The following is a 25365-nucleotide window of genomic DNA, read 5'->3' on the forward strand; positions in this document are numbered from 1 at the left end:
CATCCAATAAGACCAAAAAACATCATTCATCATAAATAATGCAAATATTCAGATAGAACATGTTGTCCTGATCACTACAGGCTTAAACAAACATATATCAAACACATTGCAAGAATTCAGAAAATTTTGGGTAAATCCCCCAAAATTGCAGTGAACACATAGGCCCAGCACTCCTGCGCTCCTATCACGTTATAAGGTCATTTCAGTGAGCTCTTTTACAGCCGTTTCATTCAGAAACAAAACATAGGGCACAGAAACACCTGTGCATCTACTAAACGGGATACAGTAATTTCTGTGAGGTCTCATCAAAGCACATTAAGAATCACTCCATACAAAACAAACCAGGGCCTTAAGATTACCCACAAGGCAATTATAAGAATTGATGCCTGTCTCGGGGGCAGTTTCCTGCTCCGCTTGGGGTCCTCCACAGAGGTCTACCCTGTAATGTGAAGAGAGTACAAGGCTCCAAGGTCCGGCGAGTCCAGAGCCCTCTCGGGACCTCACAATAATCACCAATGGACTCAAGAGATGGACTGGTTAGGGCGCCCCTCCTGTCGAAGAATGTAGGAGCACGGGACAGATGTAAGGCTTCCCTCAGCCTCACTCACTCAGTACCCCTCAGGGGCATTGGAGACGCTTTGCAGGCCACTAGGAACTCCTGCAGAGCTCCTCAGCGTTTGGGGGTCCTCTGGAGCGGGCGAATACAGGCCCCCTCAAGCCACAGGAGACCTCCTTAACAGCGCTGAAAACACCTGCAGGAATACTGGTGGGTCTCGAGGACAGGCCCGCCTCTTCAAATTCCACGGCCTTGCTCCGCAGGCAGAGCCAGGCTAGCCGATCTCGGGTGCCTGGCCAGCCTCTGGTTTCTGGGCAATGCATCGCGCCGAGACGGCCTGGGCAGCGTAACTCTGAAGAGGGACACACCAGTCCCTGAAACACAAGCCAGTCCTCCAGGAGTTCTCCTTACCCAAAGGGCGAGGCAGGCAGGGGTTATTATTTAGCGCTGTGGCATCAGTGTAATCACTTAGGATGCTAGATACTGACGGCAAGACATGGGCACTGCAGCAGTCCTTTAAACACCCTGGTGATCAGGCCACAAGTGAATATCAGATGCCTGATCTTACGGCAGTAGCAAGCTTCAGTCTTTTGTGATCCTGAAACTCAACAGGGGGCAAGCCAACAGGCCCTTGGAGAACACCTGGGGTACAAAGAGTAGCAGGCAGGCCAGCACAAAAGTCAAGTTGCAGAGTGGCAGTCCAGAAAGCCAGCACAACAAAGCAGGCAGTCCAAATTGCCAGCTCCTCTTGGCAGCACAGCAGTCCTCTGGCAATGTGCAGATTGTACAACCAGCAGCGTCTGGTTGCAAGTCTCACGCGGTGTCTAAAAAAACATGGGGTCAGAGACTCAGTACTTGTACTCAAAAATGCCTTTGATGAAGCGGTGACTCCAAAGGAACCCTAAAAAATGCGCACCAATCCCATTCAGGCCGGCCCTGCCTCTAGACGATCAGTAGGGGGCGAATCAGCCTTTTGTGAAACGGCAGGACACAACCTATTAAAATTTAAGTGTGAAACACCTTTCTCTCCCAGCCCAGGAAGACTATCAGTATGCAGATATATCTCCGGTCACACCCAGCTGTTCCTGTGTTGTAGCGGTCAGGAAAGTATGCACCCAAGTGTAGCTGTCACCCAACCCAGACATGTATTGCGGCGGGGCTGCAAAATACAAAGTCATAAGCACAGAGAAATGCCCACTTTCTAAAACTGGCATTTCTAAAATAGTAACGTAAATTCCAACTACACTAGTAAGTAGGATTTATCACCACTATTCTAAACATACCAAACATGGCAACACCACTCATTGTTGATCATGAATTACCGCTCATAAGTATGTAAAGGAATTCCCTACGCTAGCTTACGAGAGGAGTAGGCCTCACAGCAGTAAAAAACGAAATAGGCTGTTTGTCACTACCAGAACATGCCACACATGCCCCTTCTTTTACTTACACAACACCCTGTCCATTTGGCTACCTAGGGTCTACCTCAGGGGTGATATAGGTGTATTAAAAGGAGAGTTTAAGGCTTAGCAAATAGTTTTACATGCAAAGGTGGCAGTTAAATGTGCACGCAGCCCCTGCGGTGGCAGGTCTGTGACAGATTTGAAAGGCTACTTCCGTGGGTGGCAGAATCAGTGCCTCAAGCCCACTAGTAGCATTTAATTTCCAGATCCTGGGTATATGGTAAACCACTTTATAAGGGACGTATTACTAGTAAATTAAATATGCCAAACAGGTGAAAATCATTCGTACCATGTTTTAAGGGGCGAGCACATGCACTTTAGCACTGATGAAGCAGTGGTAAAGTGCCCAGAGTCCTAAAGCCAACAAAAAGGGTCAGGAAAACAGGAGGAGGATAGCAAAAAGTTTGGGGATAACCCTGCAGAAAGGGCCAGGTCCAACAGTTCTGGACAGACAACCCAGAAAGTCTTGCTCTTGATAGGTGTATACCCTTTCTACAAATACGTTTTGGATACAAAAAGGTTTGAAAATTATCTAGTGCCTTTGTGGGAGTTTACTAAGCACAAAATAATGTTCATGGGGATCGCCAACGGGATACATTTTAAGAACTGTGAACTTGTCTCTGCTAGCTCTCCTTAAATGGCACTTGTATATGGGTATTGAACTGAAGCCTGTTTAGGTTTAATAATTACAAAATAAATATTAATGTGTACAGTGAACTCTATGAATCTCTCCATAAAGTCCCACCCCTTATAATACTGTAAGGTAGAGTTGTAAAAGTTTATTCAATTAAAGTTTCAAAGATTATTATCCAGACGCTCAAGTATACATATCACAAGAATATTAGTTGTAAAGTGATTAATGAAACTTTGCAAGTAGCTTAAAATCAATTGGTTTGCTTTTCAGAGACCCTAAATAGTGTTATCACAATTCTTTTTAAGGTACTCATTTGAGCTCAAATTCGAACAGCTACCTCATAAATATTAGATTTTCTTATCCAGAGGCTGAAACATTCCACAACTATTAACAAGCTCTATTTTTCTAGAAATCTGAAATTCAGCCTGCGCTGTATATCACTTTAGTGCAGAGTTTGTGTTTTCCAAGACCTCAAAATATTAGGGTATGATTGCAGTTTCGCCCAAGTTTCTGAACTTGGGGGTGTCTCTACAAAATCTAAACTATACATACTTGCGCATACTGGCGGTCTTGTTTACTAGGTGTGCTTCCAGATGCTACTAAACCACACTTACCGTGATGCTTTTGGGGCCTTTACTTGTAAAGCCGAGTGCCCAGATGTTTCGATCATGACCATGATTATTCACCCCCAGAAGAGCAATTGATATTGCAGAAATAGGCCCTTGGGCATGCAGTGAACTCTGGAGCCTGTGGTCTCAAACTCTTTCAACAAACCCAAAACTGGAGGTGGCGGAGATTGGGAAAGAGGTGGACAGAGGGGTCTGGCCTGTACACCATCTGACATTTCATCTGGAAGAGCTCACTAATCTTAACAGTGAGGTCGCTGGAGGATACAAGTAGCATTGCTTAGGAATACAATATCCCCTTCTCCTTCCATGCACGATCAGTGCTTTTTAAAAAGTTCTTAGGGTGCAGGTAAGAGACATTACGGTAGAGGACAATTGATGCGGCCCTGTTATCATGCTTTATTAAAGAGTGCAGAGATTAAATGTGGGGTGGCGGGCTGGCCCGATCCAACTCCATGATGAGGCAGGAAAACCACTTTCTGCCTACATTCTTAAACAATGTGCCAGCCTACTCGACCGTAATTACAATCCTCTAAAACTTCTACAGTGTATCAATTTGCATTACCTGGCTGCTTTCAAGTAAATAATGACAGCTCTCTGCTAGATCCAGATTACAACCCCAGTCACCCGCAGTCCTAGTCTTTGCATACTGATGCAGGTGCCAGGAGAACTATGTAAAGCAGACACCATTTGAAAGGACACCCATCTTAGCACAGAGACTAACTACCACCCAAATCAACCTATAAATGTGTGGCAATATTAACTGCAAGCCCCCTAAAAAAATAAAACAAAGGGTGACTATCACACATATGGTTCTCTGTTGCAGAAGAAACCAATAGCAGGAGCGGTCACCAACAAGGTTCTAACCTGCCACCCTTAGAGATGAATTTCTGTTTTAAAAGCAGACATACAGAGGGGATGAGGAGCAAACATCGGCAACTTTTCTACGCAATTGTTTTTACTGCCTAGTCTGAATATATAGATTCATCAAGCTTGGAGCAGTGATAACAAATGAAATAAGTCTGGCATTAATAATGCGCACAGTAGCAAATCAGAAAGGTGAGTCAAAGTTGTTTCCATAAGATTGCTTTTTAAATGTATTGTCATTTTTGAACTACTAACATATACAAATGAATATTGTTAACAATCCTATTTAGAGCTTTTTGTTTGCCATTTTATAGCCCTTTATAATAAGTATTTAATATGAACATTGGTGTGTAAACTCATGTGTACAGGATTGTACACACTTCCTTCAAAGACCTAAAATTTTAATTTCTTTCATGATCATTCGGAACGCTAGAGGAAGGCATTGATTTTGTAAGGCAGTATATTAATTTTATACCAGCAATAGTAATACTAAATCACAGACTGACACTTAAAGGTAAACAAGTCTGGTCATTATTTTTGTATAGTTTACTTAGATGTTCTATTAGTGATACAAGCTGTGGGTTCCCACCTAGCTGTTCAATTTCTCTATAGGCTTCTGATTCAAGTGTTATCAAGGTTTGCCTGGTATACTCGAAAGAGCCCACCTTTTCAAGATAATCCACACAATATTTTTTTATGTCTACATTTTCTGTTCGCTGACGAAGGATGTTTTGCACTTGAGTACTTTCTGGTCTTGACCATATTGCATGGATAGTAGGAAAAGAAAACTTGCCCTCTGTTAAATCTTCACAGAAACTTTTGTTGTCACTGTATTCTTTAGAGTTTAAATTGGCATAATCATCCCGTATTTGGAAAAAAAGGCCAAGAGCATTAAGAAGGGGCTTCAAATCACTTTTATAGCTTGAGAATAATTGCATTAGGCCTACGGCCAATCCAAAAAGTCCTCCTGTCTTCTTCAAGACCATAGTCTTATACTGAGCTTCGGTTGGGCATGCGTAGGTATCTCTCCAGTAAATATCCAAACCTTGTCCTTGGTGCAGTTCAAGCAACTGCTGTGTGAATATTTTCACAGCGTCTGGGTGACCAAGAGTCAAAACTTTTTGAAGACCAAGGAAATAAACATAATTTGCTGAATTTATTACAGATGGAATGCCATATATGCTGTGGGCCACAGGAAAGCCCCGTCGTAACTTCGAGTTGTCTTCAATGTCATCTATCAACAAGCTGGCATTGTGGAGCATTTCTGTCACTTCAATGATTATCTAAAAGAAAGTAATCACGTTTCAGAAAAAACATCAATGTCTTCACACATCAAAGTTTGTGACAAATATGCACATAAACAATTTAATGTTAATTTACGGTTTGTTAATTGCATTTTATTTATCACCCCCAAAAAATCCGAAAAATGTACATCATAAGCAAAATATTTTTTTTCACAGATAAAGAAACAAGCATTTACAATGCAATGGTTTTGCCTTTGTTAAAGTTTGAGCTATTGGCAATGCTCTTGACATTATTTTTATTTGTTTTTTTTTTAACATAAATAATTGGCATTGTCATTTGCAATGCCACTAGCTTTATCTTTCGCAAATGACACCCACAAACACCTACAGAGAGCCCCCCCAACACACATCCACACAGAGCCCCGCCCACACACTACGAGCCCCCCCACACACTGCGAGCCCCCCCACACACACTGCGAGCTCCCTCCACACACTGCAAGCCTTCTCCACACACTGCAAGCCTTCTCCACACACTGCAAGCCTTCTCCACACACTGAGAGCCCCCCACACACTGAGAGCCCCCCCACACACTGAGAGCCCCCCACACACTGAGAGCCTCCCCCACACACTGAGAGCCCCTCCCCCACACACTGAGAGCCCCTCCCCCACACACACAGAGAGCCCCCCGCCCACACACAGAGAGCCCCACACACACTGCGAGCCCCCCCACACACACTGCGAGCTCCCTCCACACACTGCAAGCCTTCTCCACACACTGCGAGCCTCCCCCACACACTGAGTGCCCCCCCACACACTGAGAGCCCCCCCACACACTGAGAGCCCCCCACACACTGAGAGCCCCCCACACACACTGAGAGCCTCCCCCACACACTGAGAGCCCCTCCCCCACACACTGAGAGCCCCTCCCCCACACACTGAAAGCCCCCCCACACACAGAGAGAGCCCCCCGCCCACACACAGAGAGCCCCCCCCCCTTGTCTGGCAATGTACATCAGGCCCTCAGAGTTAATTGTGAAGAAAGACAAGAAGGAGAGAGAAATGGAGAGATGGAAATGAAGGGTAGGAAGAAGAGAGATGAAAAAGGAGAGAGGGGCAAAGAAAGGGCAATAGGAAAATAGAGAGTGCAAGAAAAGAAGGAGAGAGAGTTGGTGACTGAAAGAAGAGAGTGAGAGAAGGCAAATAGAGAGGAAAGGCACACGAGAGAGTGCAAGAGAGAGAAGCATGATAGATAAGGAGGAGGAGAGAGGACGCATGAGAGCGAGATCAAGAGAGAGGGAAGGCAGGAAGAAAAGTAAGGGCAGAATGGAGTGAGAAGGCAGAAAACAGAAAGAGTAAAAGATAGAAAGAAGCGAAGATGAGGAGGGAGATGGAGAGAGGACGCGGGAGTAAGAACAGGAGAGAGAGAAAGCAGGAAGTAAAAGGAAGGTAGGAGGTAAGGCATAAGCAAGAAGGAGGGAGAGAGAGAGCAGATGGAAGAGGGAGCAGGAGGGAGAGGGACAACAGAGGGAAAAGAAAGCATAAAGGAGATGGAGATAGAGATAGAGAGAAGAATGATGGATAGGGAGGAAGAGGAACACGGAGAGGGTTGGAAAGAGGAAAAGAGAGAAAAGAGAGAAAGATAAAGAGTTAAAAGAAAAAAAAGAGAGAGTGCAGGAGAGAGAAGCATGATAGAGAGGGAGCAAGAAGGAAGGAGAGAGAGAGCAGATGGAATAGGGGGCAGGAGGGAGAAGGAAGAGAGAGCAAAAAGGAGAGGGAGATATAGAGAAGAGAGAAAGATGGGTCTGCCAGAGAATAAATAAAATAAAATGTAGCTGTAAACATTCTATAACGAAATCAGTGATCATATAGTGTTTTCCGACGAAATTATGTTTTTTAAGGCGTGGTATACAACGGTACCTCAAGTAGAAATATGAAATAATATACGCAGCGACTTGAGCCTTGGGGGAAGTAAGTTTAAGGATGTTCTTTTTGGACTACGTCTGACGTGTGTTTGTGCTGAATGTGACCTAAATTACAGTTTAAGAACTACTCGGCCTACATTTTAGTGGTTATCTTTTTTCTCCGAGGTTTTTCTGCTTCTTTTGCAGGTACGTGTTCCACTGGACGCTACTGGATTACTCTGGTCAGAAAACGGGCGTAAAATGAACCCAGAAAGTGTCATAGCCAATTGAATACCACAGAACTGACAACATAAATATTATTTCACATGTTGACTATAAACACCTAAACTCTTACCCCATTTCAGTCCATGATGTGTTCTCTCACCCCACATAGCCTGGATGCACTCACCGCATCCACGCCCGCACGCGGGACACAGTGCACCTGCCGGGTGCCGCAATGGTCTGAATTACATGGGATAGCATTGGTGCCCGTGTACATTTACATCAATATTTGCACCAAACCTAATGCACTGTTCTGTCAGTAAAGGTGTTGCTTTTGCACTTTTGCCCGCATGTAAAATGTTCGCATTTTTTTGCACGAGTCTGTGCGTGCGAAGGTGGCTGCAAAATTACATTAACCCCATTGAAACTCGACGCAATAAGGCAAAGTTGGTGCAAACCCACGCATTCTGACGCCTGCCTCCTATTCTCCACACGTCCAACACGGAAGCTGTTTGTGACCACACAAGATGGCCACCACCTATTGAGTGGTGACTATTTATGGACAGTGTTTCTTAAGGAAATAACACCGTCCTTTAATCAACACGGCCCAGAATAACAGCTAGCTACCACACACCGATACAAACCTCCTGCCTCTGGAAGTCGCCAGCGCTTTTTTGTGCTGGTGCTTGTAGGTGCTGGCCAACGACACTCATTGCTGGGGACCTAGAGTTAATTCTTTCAGCGATATAGGTTGACCCTGGGAAAAGAAAGGCAAATGGAGAAAGGGGGACCAGTGAATGGCAATATAGTGAGAAAGCAGGCCTCAAGAGTGAGGTAAAGGCACAGGAAGTGGAGGTGAAAGAAAGGGGCGTCAGGTGGAATCGGGTCTGGCAGCCCAGGTTCTAAGAAATCACAGCATTCGCAGTGCCGACGACTGTCTTCGAATGAGAACTCTGCACCCCCACACTTTTGTTTCCCTCAAACATTAAGCTGTGTAGGACATCTGGACGCGGGCGCTCTTTCTGCTACCCATGCCTGCCTGTGGGTGGGTTTTAAGTTACCGTCAGCGACGGACCAGCGCTGGGTCGTGTTTGCCCCTGGGTCACTGCCCTTCACCCACGGAGGGCGCGCAGGCGGGCAGAGGCTGCGCATTAGCACACGGAGCTGCTGTGGGTGAGGTGCGTGGGTGGAATGGCCACGAAACATGAGCCTTTGGCACTTCGTACCCAGCACGACTCCTACTTGATAATTGTTTATGTTTAGAGAGCCGGCCTATGAAGCCTAGGGAGCGAATGCAGCACCAACCACGCACACACACACACACAGACCCGCTACCTTCTAAACGGTGCATGTTCGCTTTAAATACGGTCCCCGTTCTAAAGAGTGGGTACAACCCCTGCACAGCACGCGCGAGTGCGCTCACGCACGTGCACACACACACGTGGACCCGCATACCTACTAAAGGGAGTACATTCACTTTAAACACGGTCCCCGTTCTAATCAGCGAGTACAAGCACATATCCTACACAGCACGCGCGCGCACACACATACTCTCACAAGCGGACCCGCATACCTTTCTAAAAGGTGTACACCCGCTTTAAACGCGGTCCCCATTCTAAACAGTGAATACAAACCTTTAAACGCGGTCCCCATTCTAAACAATGAATACAAACCTTTAAACGCGGTCCCCATTCTAAACAGTGAATACAAACCTTTAAACGCGGTCCCCATTCTAAACAGTGAATACAAACCTTTAAACGCGGTCCCCATTCTAAACAGTGAATACAAACCCTGCCCAGCACCCAAGCGTCCACGCACACATACACTCACACGCGGACCAGCTTACGTTCTAAACGGTGTAAATTCGCTGTGTCCGCGGTGCCCATTCAAAACTGTGAGAATAAACCCTGTACAGCAGGCAGGCGCACACACGCTCACAAGCGGACCCGCATACCTTTCTAAAAGGTGTACACCCACTTTAAGCGCAGTCTCCATTCTAAACATTGTTTACAACCCCTGAACAGCACACACGCAACAAGCACATACACAACTAACCATTGTGCACACACACTGTAAACGCTGTACATACGCTCACTGAACAGTGTAGACGCATGCACCTGTGCACAACCATACTCTAAACAGTTTAAACGGGCTCCAAAAAGTGCGCACACACAAGCACACTTTCCAAACGGTGCCCACATACTTTAGACCCCGTCCCAGTTCTAAATATCACGGGGCAAATTTACAAGCCCCTTGCGTCACTTTTGCGTTACTTTTCCCATTATTAAAAGTGACGCAAACGTGGCGCAAGTGGCTTGTAAATCTGCCCCTGAGTACACAGTGTGAGCAGAGTACAACCGCAGACACACATACTGTACGCGTTGTGCAAACACAATCTCAACGGTGTACCTACACACTGAACAGTGGACATACACAAATACACACAGTGCACAACCCCACCCTAAACAGTGCTCGCGCGCGCGCACACACACGGTGATAATGGTACGAATGCGTCCTGCCCCTTTTATGGAGAGATTAACTGGGCCGAGCTGCGAAGGGTCCCGAGCGCTGTTCAAACAGTTCAAGGGGGAAAAGTGCAACTCAGAGTCCGCGGCCCCCGCGACTGTGGAAGGGAAACAACGGTGGGGGGGGGGGGGCAGTTGTAATACTGTAACCGCCGGCAGTAAAAGCTCCTCGGCTGAAGGGCCACTCACTCCTTGCCTGAAGTGGGGCAAGGTTTACTTTCCACCTCTCTCGAGACGCTGGGAGCCCCCGGACGGACACCTCACACCACAGGCAGAGCCGGGACATGACCCGTCCATCACTTGCGGGATGAAAGAGAAGTGTGTGCTTGTGAAACCAGACGCACCCCGAACGCACACGTGAAACGGGCACTTACGGCAGAAACGTGCACGAACTGGGATATATTCACATCCAGGCTAATAGTGTGAATGTTAGGACATATTAATAAAACAGCCACGTTTACAATCTGGAACAATGCTGCACTTGGGGTGTGAGCCGATTTCGAGCAAAAAGTAGTCATCCTGAATAATAATAATCACATAAACACATAAATAAATAAGAATAATTAAAAATATATATTATTATCGTCATAAATAAGTCTCAGCTTCTGTGCGCAATCAATGCCTTACAACAAACGACCAACTTCTTTTATCATCGTGTTTTTGGGCTGATGTCTCACGGGGGAATTTGAAAGTGAAGGCGGGTGCCCTCAATCCCGGACCGAAGCTGCGGCCAATCGCAGCACGGCTCCAGCGATGACGCGGCGGCTCGAGAACCACTCCTAGCGCGGCGGCACTGAGGGGGCTCGACCGCCTCAGCCAATGGGAGGGCAGCTCCTTCGTTCTTGCTCTCCGCGGCCCCGGCGAGGTCCTCATGTTATTCCGGCCCCGGGCAGCGGCGGCGGCAATCAGGGAGGCAGCGTTTGCACCGTAGTAGGAGGCGGCAGAGCGCTCGGGGTGCCACTAGTGCCTTACCAGATTCGGGGGCGTTCCCGAGAATCGGCTTTCGGCTGACGTAGCGTGACGTCGGCAAAAGCCAAAGAATCTCGGGAACGCCCCCGAATCTGGTCCGGCATTGACGGACAGGCCCCTCGTCCAATGGCTAGGCTCCATTTATGGAGCCAGCCAATGAATGACGAGGGCCGACCCAAACCCACACTACAGTTCTCATTAGGTTTTCGCCTGCGCGAAAAAGATGCGCAGAGCGCATCTTTTCGCCAGGCAAAACCTAAAAACTAATTCACTTAATTTCAAACACTGGGTGGGCCTAGATCCATCAAGTTGGCAAAATAATTAGAGGGGGGAGAATGTGACAAACTACTACATACATCGAGTTTCCCACAATATCCTTCCCAGCTCTGCATAACCTTTAAGGTTAAAGAATGTCTAGCCAGGCAAAAGCCATAGCCAATACAGAGATCTGGTTTAAGGAGGAGCCTGTCTACCCAGTAAAAACGAAATGCTTATACTAAAAAAAACTACTCAAAGGGATTCTAATGGTGTCTCCCAATCCCCCCCCCTCTAAGTCAATTCAGAAACACTCCCCAATTGCGTGGAATTTGCTTCCTTTTTTACAACGAAGACCGATAACAAAGACTGAGCTTCTTAACAATCCATTATCCCATACTGACCAACACATGATCTCAATGACCACGCTGGTGACCTGGCTTTTGCGGAGCAACTATGTGTTTGTCCATGACCTCAAAAACAATGCCTCCTGGGTCGCCTTCAACCTCTACAGCGAAGAAACTATCCTAAAATCACTTACGGCTCGGAATCCCTCCAATCACTTCATAGACTCTCTACCAGCAACCCACCTAAAAGACTTCATTCCAATGTTAGTGCCTCTATGGACTAGGATCATAAACACTTCTCTTCTGCAAAGAGCCACCCCAGACATCCTCCATCCTGAAGAAACCATCGCCGGACCCGTCTGACCTGAATAACTATCGATCAATAGCCAACATCCCTACCCTAGCCAAACGATTAGAAAAATGTGTTCACTCGCAGCTTAGCAACCACATAGACCACTTCAACCTGCTCAATCTGTTTTTCGGACCGGGCACAGTACCGAATCAGCCATGGCCCACATTATAGATGACGCATTACAAATATTGAACAAAGCTGGTTTGCTAATCCTGCTTGACATATCCTCAGCCTTCGATACAGTCAAACACGACAACTTACTAGACCTGCTGAAACATAGAATGGGACCATCTAAAAAGTTCAAAATTAGTTCACTTCCTTCCTCCAAAACAGAACACAAAGATTCAAGATCAATCAATCTTTATCCAAGCCCACCCAAGTCACTTAAGGAATACCCCAGGCATCTTCTCTCCCTCCGACACTCTTCAATTTGTTATGAAACCACTCACGAGCTTCTCAACTCCTCAAAATGTCCAATATCACATGTACGCAGACAACACACAACTCTACATTAAGGTCCATTCACTTGAAGACATCAAGTCCCTTAACTTGACGCTCCAAAAAATGCAGACCTGGCTGGCCAAAAACCACTAAAAACTAAGCACCCTAAAAACAGAATTCCTCTTAATCGCTCCCCCAGCCAAACAACCATAATCCGTGAATGGATGAAGTACCTAACTGCACTCGACAGCCAACCTCGAATTATAGACTCTGTGAAATCGCTAGGAATAACTCTGGATAATAAGCTTAATATGCAGATTGACATCAGCGCAGCAACAAAAGGAGCAAATATTCCAATGAAAACCCTGAGAAGACAAACCCTTCATACCTGCAAATGACTTTAAACAGGCAGTTCAGACTCTTGTAATCCCCAGAGTGAACTATGGGAGTGTCACTCTCTGCTGCATTCCCAGGTCAACAACAGCCCCCCTTAGAGCCACAATCAACTCAGCCGCTAGACTTCTCACAGGCTCCAAAAGAAACTGTCACATCTACCCTGCCCTTCATGCCCCCAATTGGCTACCTCTCGCAGCCAGAATCCAGCTGAAAATTGCCTACTTGGCACATAAGGCACTGCACCACAAAACCCTAAAATATCTAGCAGAGAAATTGGTACCATCCTGTAGTATCAGAACCAATACGAGTTCCGATAACCTTCTACTGAAACCACAACAATTTTCCAAGAAGAAAACATACAACCGTACCTTCTCAGGAATGGCCCCCAGGATATTGAATGCCTTGCCCCCAGACATGAGACTGAACCCATCCACGACAATTTTTAAAAAAGAAGTGAAATCGATCCTTTTGGCCAAATTCACTTGAACTATTTTATACAATTATTTATATATGTGCTAATCTATATTAGTTACTATTTCTGTATTAATCTAACTCATAGTATTTTTATGCTTATGTCTACCACCTAGATTTGCCATGTAAATGTTCTGATACCCGCAAGGGTCTTGTTCGTGCTATACAAAACATTCAATAAATAAATAAATATATACACATTTCTTAACTTTATCCCTCGCAACTTTCTTTTCGCTTACCCTTCTCAATCCCGAGATCCACTGTAGACAAACTTAAGTGCTCGCTTCCTCCCTTAATCTTATTCTCAATTGTCAAGTAAACAGCAAAATCTCATCTGCTGGGAGTTCAAGTAGTTCGTTATGCATCCACACTATCTACTAAATGACAAAACCACAAACTGCCAACTCTTTTCCTGATCCGAGGTCTGCTCCAACTTAATGCAGCACCATCTATCTTGTCAAATTTTGCTTCACCAATTAATAGCTGAATGACACAGGACAAGGATGCCAATTTAGTCTGGGGGAGGTCTAGCTTTTAATAGTGTGATCAGGGATTTTCCAGAGTATATTTTATTAAATCCTCTCAAGGCTATCCCCACTGAAAAAGCATGAGTTTTCCTTTCACTGATTAGCGGTGCTCAATTTAATTTCCAGTCTACCAAGATCACAGGTAGCCATAACCACAAACTATCCCCATTATATATAAGATCAGATGGCAGACCCCTTTTTCTTCCATGTGCCCTAGGACGCCAAATGTACAATGCTCATATGGTTGTTTTTGTTACAAATAATTAGGAAAAGTTTGTCTTTTCATCATCTAATCCATCCTCAACACACTCCTCAGTGCCAGCCACACACACTACTCGCCTTGTAACATGTTCTACCAAGCAAAACCACACGGCTGTCCATGTGTCATGCTAAAGTTAATTTATAGTGGTATAAGCACTAAGTACCCAATAGGGATTCAGATTAATTGAAACATCCTGTCCATCACTTTTTAAACATAGCTAAAAAGCAGCTTAAGTTGTTTCGATGGGGTCACGTTTTCCCAAAACAATTTCCATGAAATTATATTTAATACACACATACATACTAAGGGGGGGAGGGGGGCAGGGGAGGTCTTTCAAGCAGAACCCTTCATCCATTGGTCTGATGTAAAACATTCACATTTTGTGTCCGCCCAACACAGACTACAAAATGAGGGCAAGCCAGCCAACTTCAGTCTTTGGTTCTCTTCAGTGAGAGCTCTGCGATTTAGCTTTTGCACATGTGGACTTCCACCATGGTTGACAAAGTAATGTTGGACTGTAAAGCAACCAGTTGATTACCAGTGGCTTAGATTATTTCAAGTATTCAATTCAATTCACTATTTTTGTTTTACTTCAGTCGAGCCAAAGATTGTCTCCTGGCATACAACCAGTGCCTTTGGGATGCAACCACCACTGCAAAGTTCTTTTAACACTCTGGTGATGCACACAAACAATTACCCTCACTTTCAGTAGTTCATCAATGAGGGGTACCTATGTATGTATGTATGTATGTACGTATGTATGTATGTATGTGATTTATAAAGCGCAACCGTTACTCCGAGGAGTGTCTTGGCGCTATAGCAAAGGAGCAGTCGGCAAGCAGGAAAGGAGAAGAGTTTAAGTTGAGGAAAAGAGCTATGTCAGAGTCCTTTCTTCAGTAAGGACAATCGGAGGGATTCCAAATCCAATGATCACAGTCTGAATTGTGAGAAGACAACACAGTGTCCAAGTGGCACGAATGGGGATGGTATGCAAGCCTCTACAAAGGTAATCCGCCTCAGATGTAGCAAGATGGAAGAAAGTACAGAAAACAATGGGCAACTAACATGAAAGGCAGGGGCTTGGCCTCAGATGTTATCAGGAAAGGTGGTGTCTCACCGGTGAGAATTTACAAAGATGGCACTCTACACAATGCAAGCTTCCTAAGCAATCTGAATCCTAGGGAGAGACAGGACACTCTGGTCTATTATAAAAGCTCCCGTCAAAGGGCCCTCGCAGTTCATGCTGCAAGTTTGAGTCGGTTCTCTACCCATGACTTCCTTCTACTCATGCCCAAATAAGGGTGGGGGGGGGGTATCTAGTTTCTGGACCCTATACCTGGCTCTTGAAGAAGGGTTACAGAAAAGAGAGCTATCCAAATACCTACTCTTGATAAAAAGAGCTAAAGGTAGCGTGGACAACCAGCTATATCAGAGCGGATTACTTCAATGGGAAGCAACATTAACAAGCATTTACAATGCAACGGTTTCGCCTTTGTAAAAGTTAGAGCTATTGGCATTGTAAATGACAAATTTTTTATTTATGTGTTGGTTATGAAAACCGATAAATAAATGGCATTGTCATTTACAATGCCAATAGCTTAATCTCTCACAAAAAAAATTTGTAAATTGATACTTGTATAGCGCACTACTCACCCACAAGGGTCTCAAGGCACTTGTACGAATACCGCTGTGGAACCCATCCTGGCTTTCCCTGTGAGGTGTCCACTCCTGGGCACCCCCAAGGTGGAGGCCAGGCATCCTTAGCGTTGTGGGGGCCGTTGTGGAGATTAAGCAAGCTATTGCCCAGAGTTGCAGAGTGGGGCTCCATGATTGGAATAGGCACCGAGGCGAGCATTATCAGGTCCGTGGCATTTTGAGCCCAAGACCGGCCGAGGCGGGGAATTGAACCCTGGTCCCAGGCTAGACCTCTGCATCTACAGAGCAGAGGGTCGTATTTCAATCTGAGCAGCGCAGGTTGAGGCGCCCTCGACCCCTGCTGCCGGCGTCGCGGCGCTGCAGGTTAACCCCTGGGCTGCGGGCACGGAATATACACATTTACAATGTATCTGCGTCCATCACTCCTCGATTATTTGTTTTTAGCACTATTCAACACCATGCACTAAAGGACCTACCTACCCACAGAGCCATCATTCCGCGCTTCTTTATTTTTATCACTATTTTTCACCACTCGCTAAGAGCACCGACCCGTGGCTAAATGCAAAACAAAAGGGGCGAAAGAAAAACGAAAACAGGAAAAATGCCACTAGAGAGGATTAATAAAAAATATGGACAAAAAACGTCCATTTTATCAGAGGACTGCAAAATGTCATTATGATTTTTAATCATTTGCTCGCAAAGTAATTACTCACACACACTATACTTAGTCAGAATCCGGCGTCTAAGCACTTCACAGAATAATTAACAAGAGTTGCCACATTTGACCAGGGTAACACCATTAAACGAAATGAAATAACAGAATGCAGGTTTTAGTTGTCAAACACGTTGGAACTTACTTAAAAATGATATTCTGGTAACTGAATCTGAACGTTGTGAGTGAACGGAGGTAGAATAAGCCGACCATGACTCCCCCACCCCCCTTACAGGTGGAAATCCCCTCACCCCCGGGGCTGCAGCGGATGTACCTCAGCGCCGTGTGACCTGAGGCGGACTGTCTCCGCTTCCCCCGAGGCAGCATGATCCTGCCCCCTCACTTACCTCCAGGTGGGAACTCGTCCCCTCAGGCGGGGGCTGCGGCGGCTGTACCCCAGTGCGGTGGTCGCGGAGGCTTCAGAATGTTTTGGGGAAGAGGCGGCAGTAAACGAAAGCGAAACTTAAGTGAGGGCGGGGCGAGGACTGCAGTAGGGACGTGTCGTAAGAAGGAGCGCAGCCCTCTTAAGTTTCCCAGGCCCACACTGGAGCAGCCGCAAAGTCTTGGGTTAAGTGCATTTTGGGACTTGTAGGCGTTATTTTACAATGTAATGAACACGACTACAAGTGCCCTAAGGCGAGGGATAAAAGCCCCGAGGGCAGGTCTGTACTTTTAATGCGGAGGAGGGGCCGATGCATGAGAGAGGGTGACAGCAAATGAACAGGAGCAACAGGTGCACAAGCAGCTGCGAGCTACACACCCCTCATGCCACACAAACACACAATGCCCACGTGCCGCCCCTCTCCACAGCGGTGCACACACTGCGCTTCCTCCCACCAGAAAGTGCACACAGGGGCCGCCACCCTTACTTGCGCTCAGCAGCAGCACAGCGCCTCGCTGCTCCGGGAGCAGCGTGGGCGCTTCAGACCAGAGGTTCAGGAAGCAACTCTGCACGGCCGAGGCTCACTGAGAGCAGGAAGTGAGATCCGAGGGAGGGGGGAGAATTGAGAGCAGAGGGAGGGCCCGGAGGAGAGAGGGGCCGGGAGGAGGAGAAGTGAGATCCGAGGGAGGGCCCTGAGGAGAGAGGGAGGTACAGGCCGTGGGAGGAGGAGAAGTGCGAGGAACAGGGGGAGGGCCCGGACAGAGGGAGGGACCGAGGTGGGAGAAGCCGGGGAGGAGGAGAAGTGAGAGCAGAGGGAGGGACAGGTGGAGAGGGAAGTCAGGAAGGGGAAGTCAGAGGCAGTGATTAATGCAAAGTTTTGAGCGCGCTTTGTATTCCACAGTTCTAGCGATGCACAAATGCAACACAAAAAACGTAGCAGCGTGGGGTGGCATAGGGGAGCCCAGCGCTCTCGATTTTCCTAAATTCCTGCGTGAGTAATTCGTCCACTCCAGGTTTTTCTTAGCATTCTGGGATAGGTAGTACAGTTTTTATAATGTGCGCACAAGAACTACAAACCTCAGAAGGCAAAGAAAACAAGTCAGGTCCCGGGCCCTGCTGTGATTGGCTGCCGGCCCGGGACACCCCCGTGACGTCAGCCAATCACAGCGCGGCCCGGGAAATGATGTCACAGGGGTGTCCCGGGCCTGCAGCCAATCACAGCGCGGCCCGGGACACATGGCAACAAGGGGCGGGGCTTAAAAAAAGACCCAGAAACGCCCCCGAATCGCGTTTTCACGGGAAAACGTGATTGACAGCCAATCTCTTCCAATGGCTAGCCTCCATTTATGGAGCTAGCCAATGGAAGAAGGGGCGGTTTCAAGTCCCCACTATAGAGATAACATTAGATTTCGCCTGGGCGGAGCAAGGGCGAAACCTAAAAACGAGAGCAAAAAACCTTTGGGAGGACTTGTGACAAGTCCTATGCGCAAGAAAGCATGCCAGATTTGCAGATCGATGAAGCCAGGAGCAAGGTGGTACAGGAGTATTGCCACGAAGTCATCAAACAAATCCACATGCAGCATATTGGTTTCTCATGAGACATACCAGTCTTAAGCACTACCGTGAATTGCAGATCTTCCTGTGAAATGTACAATTAAAGTAGTTTATAGTGGTCACCTTTCATGGTCATAGGGCATCTCTGAAGTTTGCTCCTTCCGGAGCAGAGAATGTTGTCCCAAACCCAGAGAAATGTGTACATTTATTTCTTAAGGGGTGCCAAATTCTCTTCTGTAGGCAGGAAAAAACGATTGATAACAAAGATTTTCTTTTTCCCCACGGTGAATAGAGAAAGTACAAATCCATTTGTGGGCGGCACCTACCAGCACTATGAGAGGTGGACAATAAGTGTTAAGTACAGCAGCTTCACTTGAAGAATATTTGAAGCTGTGAAAGTCTTCTGGAGATGTGGCACTCCAAGTGACAAGAGCTGCAGTTAGGTTGCAAGCATGGCCCACCATTGTCCATGAGGTTTAGACTAACCAGTGAGATCGAGCAATTCTCTCCTACGTGAGTCTTTTAGGAATTTCCCAGTCTGGGATTTGGTCCCAAGAGCCGGAAAATTCTCTCCGTTACCTGATGCGCAAAATATAACACTAAGCTTTCTCATATCTTGCATTTGCCTTGCCTTGATTGTGTACTTTGGTCTCTGCAGCAGCTACAGAACTTTCCTCTGAAGGCTAAGGCGATCTTCCAACTGGTTCTAAAGATAACTATATTATCTAGGCAGATGACAAAAAGATCACACTGAGAAGATAGGTCTTCTATATTACAACATTTCTGAAGTATATCCATGTCTAAGGAAAAAACATTGTCTCATGGATCTCCCCCTCCATGGTCGCTAACAGTGTTCTGGTCATCGGCCAGACCGACACAGGACTTACCTAGATTCACTTGGGTGTACATATAGTGTATTGGAGTCTAATGTAATACAAATGCTACACTATCTAAGCTTATGCCATATCAGGCTACGTAAGACTGACAACAGTGTTAGTGAAAAGCAGAAATGCCCAGAGATCAAAGATAGACTACTTTTCCAGTTATATGGGGTGTGTTCCTCATCCAAAGATGGCAATGCTCGTTGCTCTGCATACATTTTTGATGTATACTGGTTAGCAAGTGTTATTAAAAACGTGTTGTGTCATCAGTGATGAAATCTTAGTTTTCAAATGGCACTGGCAATAAGTGTATACAAATTTCACAAACACATGGCATGAAAAGCGGAGGAAAACACCTTTACACAATAAAAATACCTGGGTTTTGTCTTCTGGAACATTCAGCCAATGGTTAAAGGCTTGTGAAAGCTTGGTCCTTACTTGCTTCCCTGAAAAACAGCATATTTACCTCATTAAAAAATTATTTGGTGAAGCTGTTGTAGTAAATCCAGTTATGAATAAAACGAAATGTTCTAAATTCTAAACATGAAGACCCTATACTGCAAACTGAGATTCACATAACTTTTTAAAAGTCGGAATTTTCTTTGATCAACATTTATTTTTTGCATATGATCATATTAGATAAATGCATGTACAAAAGAACGCTACTGTAAAGCGAACTTAAATACTTGGCGTCAAAAAGAACAAGTTACTTACCTTTAGTAACGTTCTTTCTGGTGGATGTTCCAACCGCAGATTCTGTTCCTTTTGAATATTTCCAAGCACCAGACTGGATCCGGAAAACTTTGACAGCTGCTGAATGCAGGGAGGTAGCGCCATCAGACCCCCAACCCCTACTTTCTCAAGTTTGGATGTGACAACATAGAGTTGCATATTGGAGCCCAACTTTCGAGCTAACTTTAGTTCATTCATATAAAGTTTCAACATTCTCCAGCGCAAAGTGACCAAAAAAAAGAAGGACATGACAGTCTGAAATCTAGCTTAGAACCTTATTACCTAGCAAAAAAAAAAAAACCTAACCCCAGAAAAGTATCCACCAGAAAAGCATTGTAAGTAACTTGCTCTTGTGATTGTTATTTCTAATAAAAAAATCTTCACCTTTTAAATCAATACCAAGGCAGAGCTCTCACAAGCTGGTAGATGTGAGTAATGACTAGGATGTCCTACTGTATAGAGTGAGATAAATGGCTTCTGTGGACCTGAAAGTTGGTAAAGTAATGCCTGGTGAAGATATGGTGTACACCCAAAACCGGAATGCATCTAGGTAAGGCAGTTGTAGCAGCATTTGCCCTGAAGGAATGAGTGTAAAGACCCTCTGGAAGGAAAATGCTACTTACCAGTATGCGTCTGTTCTTGGCATGTAGAGCTGCAGAGTTGTACACTATGCATTAGATCGCCACCTGGTGTTGGGCTCGGATGATTGCAGGTTGTCGTCTTCTTGGAAGAAGTCTTTGTAGTCACGAGATACGTGACTTCTCCCTTGGACAATACTGCGCATGGGCATCGGCTCCATCCTTAGATTGTTTTTCGCCATGATGGGAAATGATGGAGCTAGTAGAAGTAAAGAAAGAAGGATGTCCATGCGTGTGCATCTAAGTAAGATGAAAAACTGGAACAGATACAAGTCCCGGGGAGGCGGGAGGGCGTGTACAACTCTGCAGCTCTACATGCCAAGAACAGATGCATACTGGTAAGTAGCATTTTCCGTTCGAGGCATATGAGCTGCAGATTGTACACTATGCATGGATTGTGCAGCAGTGTCTCCCTTAGCGGTGGTCACCTGTATCCGTTGCAGTAGTTTGAAAGAGTTCTAAGGACAGCCTGGCCTACTGCAGCTTGCTGTTTGGCGTGCACATCAACACAATAGTGTTTGGTGAATGTGTGTGGCGTAGACCATGTTGCTGCCTGGCATATGTCCTCTAGGGGTATGTTTCCTAAGAAAGCCATAGAGACTCCTAGTTTGCGAGTGGCGTGGGCTCTAGGAGGAACTGTTAATGTACGTTTAGCATATTTGTATACACTTTACAATCCACCTTGCAATCCCACCCTTTGAGATGGGGTTGCCTTTGTGTGGAGGAGAGAAAGATACAAACAGTTGTTTCGTCTTTCGAAAGGATTTAGTTCTATCTATATAGTATGAGAGAGCCCTCTTAACATCTAATGTGTGTAAAGCCCTTTCCGCTACAGAGTCTGGGTTTTGGAAAAACACCAGTAACTCTACGGATTGATTTAGGTGAAAAGGAGTGATAATGTTTGGAAGAAAGTTTGGATTAGATCTAAGAACTACTTTGTTTGGATGTATTTGAAAAAATGGGTCTTGTATAGTGAAAGCTTGAATCTCACTTACTCTTCTGAGAGAAGTAATGGCAACAAGGAAAGCTGTTTTCCATGTTAGGAATTGCAGTTCACATTTATGTAGCGGCTCGAAAGGGGGCCCCATGAGTCTTGTAAGGACAAGATTCAGGTTCCACACAGGAGAAGGTGGCAATCTGGGTGGGATTATTCTTTTTAATCCTTCCATGAATGCTTTGATTGCAGGTACTCTGAAGAGAGACAGATGTTGCCTGTTTTGTAAATAGGCTGCAATTGCTGCAAGGTGCAGGCGTATGGAAGAATATGCCAAATTAGACCTTTGTAAATGTAAAAGGTAGCAAATTATATTCTGGATGGAAGCATCCAGGGGATCAATTTTGTTATTGTTGCAATAAATGGCAAATATTTTCCATTTAGCGGCATAACACGCTCTGGTAGTGGGTCTCCTAGCCTCTTTAATGATGTTCATACAGTCTGGTGGTAGGTTTAGATAACCAAACTCTAAGACTTCAGGAGCCAGATCGCCAAATTCAGTTGGTTTGGGTCTGGGTGTCTGATTTCTCCATGGTTCTGTGTTAACAGGGAGGGTGTGAGCCATAGCTTTTGATGTGGAACTAGAGAGAGAGATCTAGTAGTGTGGTGAACCATGGTTGGCGTGCCCATGTGGGAGCTACGAGAATCAGTGTGAGAGACTGTTGTCTGAGCTTGCGCACTACTAATGGAATGAGTGGGAGAGGCGGAAAAGCGTACGCAAATCTGCCTGACCAGTTCATCCATATCGCATTGCCTTTGGACAGTGGGTGTGGAAACCTGGCGGCGAAGGCTGGGCATTTTGCATTTCGTGTGTGGCAAACAGATCTATGTGTGGGTGCCCCCACCTTTGGAAGAATGGCTGAAGAACTTGTGGATGTATTTCCCATTCGTGAATCTGTTGTGACTGCCGACTTAACAGATCTGCTATCTGATTGTGAACTCCTGGAAGGTGTTCCGATAACAGATAAATGTTTTGAGGAATGGCCCATCCCCAAATGTTCTGTGCAAGTTGGGGCAGTTGCAGAGAGTGTCCCACCCCTGTTTTTGTATATAGTACATGGCTGTCATATTGTGTGTCCGGATTAGGACAGCTTTGTTTTGTACTTGAAGTTGAAAAGTCTTGAGTGCTAAGAATATTGCTAGCAGCTCTTGATGGTCGATATGGAACAGTTTTTGTTGACTGGTCCATTGGCCCCGAGTTATGTGATGTAAGAGATGGGCTCCCCATCCTGTGAGGGATGCGTCTGTTGTGAGCACTACTTGTGGAACAGTCTCGAGGAACGGCCGCCCCTTTTTCAAGTTTTTGGTGTTCCACCACTGCAGAGAGCGATGCGTGCGGCCGTCTACCAACACCAGGTCTGTTCGTTGACCTTGAGCTTGGTTCCACTGTTGGGCTAGGCATTCTAATAACGGGCGCATTTGAAATCGTGCGTGTGGTACTATGAAGATGCAAGATGCCATCATGCCTATTAGTCTCATGAACACCCTGGCTTGCAGAGATTGTTGGTGTTGAAAGGCTTGAATGCTCTGCATCCTTGCTGGGATGGGATACGCTAGAGCTGTAGATGTGTTTATTGTAGCCTCTAAATACTGATGTACATGCGAAGGCTGCAGGTGCGACTTGGTGTAGTTTATTGTAAACCCTAAGTTATGCAATGTTTGAATTGTCTGATGTGTGTGTTGGACACACTGATTGAATGACTGGGCTTTTATGAGCCAGTCGTCCAGATAAGGGAAGACATGGATATGGAAGTAGGAGTCCTTTAGATCTAGTGTTGTAAGGAAGTCGCCATGTTGCAGCAGTGGAAGCACTTGTTGTAGAGTGATCATATGAAAATGATCTGATTGCATGTAATGGTTGAGGGGCCTGAGGTCGAGAATTGGCCTTAGTGTTCCGTCCTTTTTGGGAATTAGAAAGTACAGCGAGTAAACCCCTGTTCATTGTTCTTCTAAAGGAACTATCTGAATAGCATATTTTTGTATAAGTGATAGAACCTCCTGTTGAAGCAGTCAGATGGTCTGTAGACATTGGACGCTGCCTGGGAGGTATGGTTGGAGGGGTTGCTGTAAGTTCTAGGCAGTAGCCATGTTGGATAGTCTGTCTTACCCACTTGTCTGTTGTAATGGAGTTCCAGACAGGTAGGAACGGTGTTAATCTGCCCCCTACAGGAGTGGAATGCTGTGGGGGGAGCAGAGGGAAGTCACTGTTTTTTGGCGGAAGAGGATAGGTGGTTATTGTTACCGCGTTATTGTTATTATTGCCTCTGTATCCTCCTCTAAAGTATCCATTGTTAGAGGATGTCTGGGATTTAAAAGATGTTGTAGTGTCTGCTCCAGTTTGTTTGGAGCCTCCTCTGTAAGAAGAGCGATGAAAGGAGCTTCTAGCTGGTGTGGACTGTAAAGCCCCCATAGACTTTGCGGTGTCGGTATCTTTCTTAATTTTTTTCAGTGTAGTGTCTACTTCTGGGCAAATAACTGGTTCTGATTAAATGGTTGGTTTAAAATGGTGGTTTGCACTTCTTGTTTAAACCCTGAAATGCGTAACCATGCATGTCTCCTGAGTATGACACTGGTGTTTACAGCTCCAGATGCTAAGTCTGCGACATCTAGCGCGCATTTCATTGAGGCATTGGATATTAACTTGCCTTCCTGTATGAGGTCATTTGCTTGATCTTTGTACTGATCTGGTAGGTGCTCAAGTAGTTTTTCTAATTGGTCACAATGAGCCCTATCGTAACGAGAGAGGAGGGCTTGTGTATTTGCTATACGCCAGATGTTTGTAGCTTGTGCAGCTATTTTCTTACCTAGCGCGTCAATTACTTTTGATTCTTTGTCAGGTGGGGGTGCTTGGCCAGAAGTTTGAGAGTTTGCCCTCTTCCTAGCATTGGCCACAACTAATGCCTCTAGTGGCAGATGTCCTTTAATTTAGACAGGGTCTGTGGGTGCTGGTCTATATTTTTTCTCAATTCTAGGGTTTAATATTCTAGAGCGTGCAGGGTCTTTAAATACCTCTGGAGCATGTTTTATAACCCCCTTGATCATGGGAAGAATTTGAGCAGACCGCTGAGACTGCTCAAAGGTATCTAGGAGAAAATCCTCTTCTATGCTATCGGAATGCATAGGGACTCCATGGTAAACAGCAGCTCTGTTTAACAGCTGACCAAAACCAAATGGTATCTTCTGGAGGGGAAGGCTTTGATGGGTATGACTGCGGTTCAGGAATGTCAGGCACATTTTGTGGGTTTGTAAAGTCCCATATAGGCACAGTTTTTGGGTTTGAAAAATCCCATACACCCTCATCTACATGGTATGAATCAGGGTCTTGCATGTCCTCCTCTCCACCCAAATTGTATTCATCATTCTGTGGTGGGGAATGGATGATAATGGAGAATGTACAGGAGAGATTTGAGCGGATATATGAGGAGGAACAGGAGAAGCAGGAAAGAAAGGTATAGGAGAGGAAGGGTGCATAGGAGATGTTGCACCGTCCTTTTTGGCAGGAACCACAGGTGTGGGTGGTGCATCTGCTGGTTTCTTCTTGTGAGGTGTAGCACCTACATGACCTGTTTTTGGGTCTATGTAGGTCTTCTTTTGTCGAGGATCTGGTCTAAAAAGTTCTTCCTCCTCTACAACCCTCTTGGGCGTCGATTTTTTCGGTTCCAGAGGAGGTTGTCGTGTGTCTTTAGCCTTAGGAGGTGTTATAACGTCCTGTGGCATAGTTTTTGGTGCCGGTGCTTCTTTCGGTTTCGGTACGTGTT

At 45.7% G+C, this 25365-nt stretch overlaps 1 protein-coding gene across 7 annotated transcripts in view; it reads right to left on the reverse strand.

Annotated features, from left to right (window-relative positions):
- Positions 1-2783: 2783 nt before the first annotated feature.
- GGPS1 (geranylgeranyl diphosphate synthase 1) overlaps positions 2784-25365 on the reverse strand; it is a 144599-nt gene continuing 122017 nt past the window's right edge. For all 7 annotated transcript variants that reach the window (XM_078670837.1, XM_078670838.1, XM_078670834.1 and 4 more), the window contains 2 exons: positions 19619-19689; positions 2784-5429 (listed from right to left, as the gene is read on the reverse strand). In XM_078670837.1, coding sequence (XP_078526963.1) covers positions 4641-5429; positions 19619-19689 — 860 coding nt within the window. In that variant the 3' untranslated portion in view covers positions 2784-4640. The remainder of the gene's footprint in view (positions 5430-19618; positions 19690-25365) is intronic.

This window comes from Lissotriton helveticus, chromosome 12 (assembly GCF_964261635.1).
Source record: "Lissotriton helveticus chromosome 12, aLisHel1.1, whole genome shotgun sequence".
NCBI lineage: Eukaryota > Metazoa > Chordata > Amphibia > Caudata > Salamandridae > Lissotriton > Lissotriton helveticus.